Raw genomic sequence first — 9174 nt, 5'->3', positions numbered from 1 at the left:
ACGCATGCACAGGGAGAACATGCAAACTCTGTGCAGAAAGACCCCAGGCCGGGAATCGAACCCAGGACCTTCTTGCTGCAAGACAACAGCTCTACCAACTGCGCCACTGTGCAGCCCAAAGGTTTAATATTTGGCTCAATTATCAACAGATGTACAGGCCTAGTTATGCCTGTACATTTCGCCACTATTCATGGTGGAATTGCTGGAGATCACTTAACGTGGCATAACTATATACACAGTTAAGATCAGGGCTTCTCCCGTCTTTCTCCTTTATCCATTCCAAAACCATTTTTTGGTGCGAGTTTGAGATAACCGTCTTGTCAGAACTCTCATCTTGTCCAAGTTTCAATTGTCGGACCCAAAACTTTGAACCTCATATGAAAGGAAATTGGTAAGAATGTTTAGGAATAGTGATGCTGGTGCCATGCAAGAGATGGATGGAATAATAAGGAAGAAGAAGAACTACTCAATTCTTCAGTTTCTCCTTCAACCAACAGCTAGGTGGTTGAAAGTGAGACACAACTGAATGTTAAAGTAGGACAGTGACCCTAAACACACATCAGAGCTTGTTTTCTGATCAATAAGGCAGGCTAATGCTATGCTAACGTTAGCCTGGTAAAAAACCAGCCCTTGGTACTTTTTCTTCGTAGAGATTCTGGGCTCTTGGCTGAAGAGAAACGATTGTTTCCTGTAAGGCGAGGACTCTGATGATGTTTTAAACATTAGCTGATCCCTAATATTTGGCCATGACGTATGTAATGTGCCAGTTCAACGCCATGAAGCTTACCGGAAATGTTCTCCACTGTAAACAACCACTCTCCACTGTAAAAAGAAAAGTACCAAGTCGAACGTGGCGGCTGCTCATGCTAATTCAATATTTGGAAGTGTGGTCAACATGGACCAAATGGTTTCGTTCACTTCCTCTGCTGACTTTCCTAAACCTACAGGCAGACTACAATTCTAAGACCGCACACAAAAAAATGATGTCATTGTTCACAACCTCTCTTTCTGTTCGCTGACTGGCCCAGGAGAAATGATCGAGGTCAACGGGAGAAAGCCCGGACTGGGTAAGCAAGATTTGAATTGAGCAAAATAGTGCAACAAGACAATGTTGATGTTGACTTTAGTCTACGTTAAGGCTGGCTTATGTTGATGTTAGCCTGCATCAACGTTAAGTTATGTTAATGTTAGCCTATGTTAGTGTATTGAAAAATCCTAAACATTTTTTAAAAGTCAGGTTGTACACCACTTGCCCTCTTACTGTGGATTATTGCCATTTGCTCCAGGTGCCATCAATGTCTTGTTGATTTATGAGTTTGTAGTTTCTTTAAAACTTCTCAAAGTGAAACTGAAATTGGCTCAGTGTCCTTGAAAATATTTATTGAAGTACATAAGCAAATATATATATATATATATATATGTACATACAAAGTAATGGAATCACAAAATATAAAGGTTATCGTTTGTATGAAAGTCAAAGTGACCAGAAGTCATCGACAACTTTACATCTAGAAATGTACTTGGTTATGCAAATAATAATAATAATAATAATAATAAATAAATTCATTTTGAAAAATAGAAAGGGAATTTCTGCTCAGAAATCAAAGCAGCAGCACTGATTTCATTAACTGAGAAGCTGGGGAGGAAAAAAGCCCCTTTGCGAGTCTCCAGACAAGAATCTGTGATGGTCCTCTACAGTTCCAGGCCCAGACATCTAACTTTTGCTGCAGGATGTTTTGCTTTGTCAATGTATTTACAGACAAGTCAATCACAACATTAACATTTTAAGTCATCCTCGCCACATTCGCTCATCAAGTAGAAAATCCTAGATAGAAACAGACATGCTCTATAGCTCCAAAATGGGAAAATACCCTTCCTCTTCCATATTACTCCTAAACAACTACGGTAGGAAACAAGATGTTGTGCTGAATGTTGCATTGTTTGCTACCTCTACACATTATTTCTGTACAGCTGTAAAACCAGCCAGCAGTGGAGGTTTTTACGGAAAGGTCCGATGTGCATCTTCGAGCAGCGTGAGTTAGTGAACTAAATGCAGAGTTTGCGTGGCAGCAGTAGCTTTACACATAAAGGCAGGACTGCAAGTTTGGTTCTGTTCAGTTGACCTCCATCTGAAGTCCTCACTGGGTGGAGTCGGAGTCGCTGGAGTCCAGGCTGGCCTGCGTGGGCGTGGGGGTGAGATTGGTCGCCGCCGGGCAGTAGAGGGCTTGCGTGCTCCGCCGGAGGTTCTCCAACGACTGCAGGAAGGAGCGACGCGCCCTCTCTTCTTCCAAGGGGCAAGAGCCTTCCTCTTCTACCTCAGCGATCTCGGCGAAGGTGACGGGCTGGGTTTTGAAGCGTGCCTCCCGGGGCCGGCGGGAGCGACTCTTGCCCTTCGCCGGGCTCTTGGGGACGGGCAGCTGCTGGGGGAACTCCTCTGTGGCGGTGGCCATCAGGTGGGCTGAGAGCACATGGAAGCCCGAGGTCTCCGGCGGCATCTGACGCACAGCAGCCATGGTGGAACGGGAGCCCAAGTGAAATGAAAATGTTAAGACAGTCTCTGCGGACACAAGCTAGTCCTCTCTTGCCCGTTTGGGAGTCTTGTGGTAGAAGAAGAGGAGAAAAATCTCTCCACTCAGAAGCAAAACAAAAAAGCCAGAGAGGACCAGGGTACAGACCTCCAATTCTTGGCAGAATGGAGAAAATCAGTCTTGAAGAAAAAGCGATTGCTGCCGCTGTCGACTCTAACCCCGTCAGTAGGTTTCAGCTCTGTCTGTCGTTTGTATGTGCCAGTTTCAGCTTGCTGGAGCGAATGCCACCAACAGCTCCGACTGTTTCTTTTATAGTGGCTCACTCCCCACCCTGCATCTCTTTCTCTCTCTCTCTCTCCACACCATGTGTTTACCAGGGCTCTCCCTCTCCCCTTCCCTCCTCTCAGTCAAAAACCCGGCCTCTGAAACAGTCAGCCCCTCGAAATAAACACATGGATATGCAACGAAGGACATGCAGAATCCAAGAACAGTGAGGAGAGATAATGTTTTAAGACCGTGTTTTAAAAAGTAGCTTTTGAGACTCTAGTTGCGTTGCCCATATAATTGAGCAATTTGCAGTTATGCTGCTGCTAACAGGACTTGGTCCAGTATCGCTTCATATTTAGCTTAGTCCACCTCTTCCCATCAACTCTGAAAAGATTTCCTATCCCTACTGTAGAGAGGCATCCCACAGCTCGGTTCAGTAATATAGTTTGCATTTTCCAGTCACATTGTAGGATCTTATAGTACAGTGGTTCTCAAACTTTTTTCAGTGATGTACCCCCTTAAAAATATATTTTTAGTCAAGTACCCCCTGACACGGGCAAAACATTTTTGGAATAAAAAAGAGGTACAGTGCTGTAAAATCACTGTCTGATTTATTAAAGCCAAACAACTTATATCAGTGAACCTGACAAATACATCCATATTGCAAACATTGCATGGTTAAACAAAAAAGAAAAATAGAAGACGGTGACCACCAGGAAGGTATAAAACCAGTCAAAATTGAAATATGCAAAACGCTGCTAATTTATATTGGTCTCTGTAATGGTACAAAATTAAATATATACATAAATAATAATTCAGTGCATGAACACACATTTATATTTTATCGAACTTTTTACAAACTAATTTTTCCCAAGACTTATGAGGAGCCTACTGATTTTTTAAAGATATTTTGAAAAGCTTCACGTACCCCCTGCAGTACCTCCACGTACCCCCAGGGGTACGCGTACCCCCATTTGAGAACCACTGTTATAGTACAATCAAGTACGTACAGTATGTTGCCTTCAGTTGTTATAAAAATGCAGTATAAATCAAATATGACTTAAAAGAAAACTGACTTTGTAATTTAATATCGTGAAATTGAGCCTCTGTCTCTTTAAGAAGCTCCTGCTCTTTCCGAATCTCCGCCTTCAGGAATTCATCGCAACATTGCTCCTATTGAACATTGTTAAAAACCCTTTAACAATGTTTTTTTTTTTTTACCAGCGTTTCATTGAGAAGCAGCGGGGAGGGCTGCTCTGTGAAACATTTTTTACATGTTATAAATGAAATGATCAGCCAGCGGAAATAGTACTTCCTTTAAATCAATTTTAAGGAATTATTGACTCCTATATATTGTTGAAAATTTACTTATAGGGTTAGTTTGTCTTATTTCAAGCACACTAAGATATTTGCACAAGAAACCAGAGCAAAAACACTTGGTAAGATCTTCAGTTTTTGCAGTAAATAGCCTGGACCAAAGTAGTGAAATGTCCACAGCTAAATATATACGTAAGTTTGTTACGGTCACTTTTTGTGCGTTTCTTAATGCGACAAACATGGCCAACCAGGGAAAGTTCACGGTGCAAGAGTGCCTTCAGTTCAATAGGCGCTATGTTAAAAAGCAAACTGGACCAAAGCAAAGATTTACAAAGCTGTGAGACTAAAATATCCCAGGAAATAAACTACAGCAAATTTTGGCAGAGGTGTAATAATTCATCTCACCGAAGGTAAAAAACAAACAAACAAAAAACGGAGCCTGGTTTTTCCCACGAGAGGGGCATGACTTAAAGCTGGCCTCTCTGTGTTAATACTGTAAACATGTAAGCATGACTGCAGTGGAGCAAAAATACTGGAAGTAGCAACAGACCCCGTGTTGATACATCAGTCTGATCTGTCACCAGTTAAACGCGCAAAACTTGCACTCAAAGACCAGAGACCAAAACAAGACAGATACGGGTTATGTGTAGAAAAAGAGGCCAAATCACCTTAAAGGAAAAAGCTCTAGAAATCAAGACAAATCACAGCAGTTACAATGCGACAACATTTTTGGAGGACAAATCCAGCAGCTTCTCTGCCTTATTTTGCAGACATGTCTACAGAATGTAGCTTTGCATTATTGTCAAAGTCTTCAAGGCTTTAGATTTTACGCTCAAATCTGAGCAGATCTCCTCACATTTACACCGCAGTGTCTCATTTGATACCGATAAAAATACCGTAGCAGGTCATGACCTTTGTACTTTCAGCACAACAACATCTTCTGGTTGCTAACCAGCTTTTTGTTCCCTCTGTTAGTCTTCCGATTTGGTTTTGGTGATGAGCTCCAAGTGTGCGAGTTTGGAAGGATACGGAGCTAAATTGAGGCCATAAAGTTTGTTCAAAAGAAGAAAAAAAAAATAATTGAAACTGAAAAAATGAGAGGAAAAGTTCAAAACTACTTTTCAGATTCAAGTTTAAAAATAAACTTTTTTCTTTTTTTTGGTGCTAATCAGTATCTAGTAAAGAGGCATGAGAGCAATTGCAGGTTTTACAATTTTCTGGTTGTAAGAAGCAAAATCGTAATGTATCTTTTAATGTATACTTCCTTGTTTGTTTGCTTGTTTTTTTTTTGTTTTGTTCGTTTGGAGATTTTATTTTTATTGGTGTTCTATAATATGGTCAGTTATTTTGTAGATCAATACCCCTTCTTGCTTTTTGTCAGTTTGTAATGTTTATTACATACACACTAGTTGGTGAATAATAATTTTTTAAAAAAAAAGTCAGTTTAGAAAACAAAGAAGTTCCAGGGTTATGGACACAGTGACGTCCGTTTCAGCGCCACGTCGCAAAGGTTCGTTCCGGAAACGTTTGTGAAGAAGAGGGCGACGAACCGGTAATGGCAACCAGAGTGGATGAATAGGCAGTGAGAAAAGCCTCGGATTCATCAGCGGTCCCAGCGACACTCCCAGCGTGTCACGTCAGCCTGGCTGTTACCGTAGTGACTATATTTATCAGTGTCACTGCTGACGGTGGGGATGTCAGAGCCAGAGTGGACTGCTGGGATCAGATCTGTGACAGGGGTCACATGTCTGATCAGGGGTCACATGTCTGATCAGGGGTCACATGTCTGATCAGGGGTCACATGTCTGATCAGAGGAGCTGCGTTTCGACGCATTTTTCCAATCTTGATCAAAAATATTAAAAGCCGATTTCATACTCATTTAAATTTTGCTAGAAAAAAAAAGGAGAAAGAAATGAGAAACTCAATAAAGTGAGAGAAGCGCATAATGTTGGGCTGGGCATTATGTTGGCTGGAAAATAAAAATTTCAGATTTCTTCATACTGGACCTGATTTCCGATGTTAAGTCCATTTTTCTTTTGCTTTCATTTCCAAAAAAGTACAAGGGAGTAAGGCCATAATAATAATAAAAAACAATAAAAACATAAAATTACAAAAACATAGTCATAATAGTATGAGAATAAAATCACAGTATTACAAAAACTAAGGTCGTAATATTTAGAGGAAAAAAGTCTATTTTGAGAAGTCATGGTATTACAAGAATAAAGTTGTGATATTATGACTTTGTTCTTGTAATTATTATAATAATTTTTTTTACTTTCTTAATGTGGCCTTAATACTGCATCATAAAATCAAAACTACAAGAACTAAAGAAAATATTTGGAAAATATTTATTTCAGTCGTGAGTTGCATGACAGCATGTCAGTGCCAGACTATGAGAAATTTTGCTTAATTACAAGAATATAGTCATAATATTAGTAGAGTAAAGGTGCAATTCTACCAGAAGAATGTCTAAAATGATAAGAAAGAACTAATTCAAGAAAAGAGCTTCTAGATTATATATATATATATTTATCTAGGATCTGACGTGAGCAGCTGAGTCTGTGGTTTTCTTCAAAGTAGACTCAATCGTTTCAAAGTCCTGCTACTAGTGATAATTTCATGTTGATGTGTTAAAAGATGAAGTATTTGTAATCTGCTAAACGTATACCAGAGTACAACTTTGTACAACAGAGTACAACGCTCAAAATTCCTCGTTTTAACCTTTTCGTTATTTTTGTGTAGGAGTTGCCATGAGATGGCTGCATTATTCTCCTAATCTTGTGACCTTATTCTGGTAATGTTAACACGTTGTTCTCATATTGTTTCATCTTTATTCTCATAATTAAATCCATAGTCTGGTCCTGATATTCAAAATCCAAACAAACAGAAGCTGTACAACGCGTTTGTAAAACAAGATGGCCGCCCTGGACTTGCTGGCATCATTCTGGACAGTGAAAACTCAAGGATTTGGTGAGAAGATAAAAAAAAAAAAAAAAAAAATCCAGATTTCTCCTAAATCAAATCTTCAAAAACCAAAAAAATTCTATTAATTGCTAAAAATCGATTCATCGCCCAGCCCTAGTGTGATGTCTGTGCAATTTCATTACAAACGTGTCTTCTACTTGTAACTGCAGTCCTCACAGCTGATATAATTATTTTCATTTTTAGTTTTAAGACCACAGTCAGTGAATCACCAGTCCCTCTGAAGGAAGAACGCTTTTCAAAGCATGGCCTCATGGGATTTCCTCCAGCTGGGGTTTCAGGAGTGATGTTACACCTTTAAATAAGTTGCCACGATTTCATCACACATTCATCTGGTGTGGAGCTCAGTGGAGCTCAGGAGGCGAACAGGTCATCCGCTCTCCCGTCTCACATGCAAACACTTGCCAGAGCAAACATACCCTCACGCACTCAGCATCTTGTTAACGGGAACTTTGAAATGACCCCGCGGTTTGTTTTGAGTGGATTTACGGTCAGCAAGGGGAAGGTCGGCTGTTGCCAGTCAGGCTGGGGGGGGGGGGGGGTACAGATTATTTATTTATTTTTTAATGGATAAATGTTTTTTTTCTTTGTACTTCCAGTAAGAGTCACAGGCTCATATCAGGCGAGTTGTAATAATATTTGAAAATCTTTAAGACTGTAAACAATACTCAAGTATTTGAAAATGATGAAGTTATAGTCATTTGTTTTGGGAACAACATGGAGCTACAGGCCAAGGAACGCATTAAACCTACCATCATCAGTTCATACCTAACTATTCATAGAACCACCTATTGATGTGCTTTAATTTGCATTAGCAAAAGGATGATTCTTTAGTGGAAAAGGCAACAAAACAGTTCCCTCCCCAGAGGCCACATCCTTGTACTTCCGGCCCTGATTGTAGATGTTTCTGAAACGCTGCGAGAGGAAACATAACCGTATTGTAACGGACAGCACAGCAGTCCAAGTGTTGTGCGTTTGTGGCCAGTGGGGTCCAGATGTTTTCCTCACAGCAACAAGCCTGCGTGTGTGGTAAACAAACACGGACACAGTTTGGCGAAAACAAACTGGACATTTCTGCTGTTTCCACACTTGTCAGCCACCAGAAAATTAAGAAATAAAAAGCACATTCCAGTTCAGGTCAATGCATTGTGCCCAAAACAAACAAACAAACAAACAAAAAAATGAGTCATCCATTATTTTTACATGATACTTTTTTTCTGCCAAGTAGAGAAGCTGTCTTGGCAGTGATGTCTGGAGCTGTGTAAAGTAGAAACTATTTTTAACCGTAGAAACATTAACACTTGGTATTGCAGATCTCAGTCTCTCGCTGCTTCCAATTTTTCATACATTAAAATCAAAATATAAATATATTTTTTGCATATTATTGAAGTTTCTGTAACATAACTAGCCACTACTTTGCTCTCTGCCGTAGTGATTTGTTTTCTTTCTTTTTTTTTAAGCACGGTCATGAAAGTTACAATCAGGAGTCAGGAGAAATGGAGAAACAAAGAAAATACTGTCGCATTATGCAGGGTAAAACGTAAATGCAGCTGATTCACAGCAATACATCAAATGATAAAGTTAAAGACAACTATTCTTCTCTTGCCACAAATGAAACGCAGTTAGCCGGGTTATGCCAGATCCCGCGTCCAGCAGCTGATGACATTTTGAGGGGAATACACCCAGCTGGGAGCGAGAGGCAGCCAAGACATAATCCCCTCCCGTCCTACCGACTGGCACCGGCCCAAACATAAACACACGGCTGAAAAAAAAAAGATACAATTTTAAATTAAAACTATTAATCGTGACCTTTAGGGAAAATGCATTTTGTTTGTTTGGACAGATTTTGCTAAAACGTATTTCTTATTTTACCAGATCAAATGAGTAGTTATTAAGGTGTCAAACGGTATCAAAGCGGCTTTGCTTTGTATACCCTGGTAGGGTCGTTGTTAAAGCTTTATGCTAACAAACATTGGCTTTACAGCTGCTCAGCGTCCAAAAATAATTCCTTAAACATGCAAAAACTCATTATAAAAAGGATGACTAAAGGTCTACAGGAAGAACAAGTCAGAACATTCT

The 9174-nt window shown here is 39.9% G+C and overlaps 1 protein-coding gene across 1 annotated transcript; it reads right to left on the bottom strand.

The window, feature by feature from the left end:
- Positions 1 to 1363: 1363 nt before the first annotated feature.
- On the bottom strand, positions 1364 to 2823 carry c2h11orf96 (chromosome 2 C11orf96 homolog). Its single transcript, XM_023344918.1, has one exon. The coding sequence runs from the start codon at positions 2511 to 2513 to the stop codon at positions 2139 to 2141; it is 375 nt and encodes a 124-aa protein (XP_023200686.1). The 5' UTR covers positions 2514 to 2823; the 3' UTR covers positions 1364 to 2138.
- Positions 2824 to 9174: the final 6351 nt, after the last annotated feature.

This window comes from Xiphophorus maculatus, chromosome 2 (genome assembly GCF_002775205.1).
Source record: "Xiphophorus maculatus strain JP 163 A chromosome 2, X_maculatus-5.0-male, whole genome shotgun sequence".
Classification (NCBI taxonomy): domain Eukaryota; kingdom Metazoa; phylum Chordata; class Actinopteri; order Cyprinodontiformes; family Poeciliidae; genus Xiphophorus; species Xiphophorus maculatus.
This window is presented reverse-complemented; position numbering and strand designations above follow the sequence as displayed.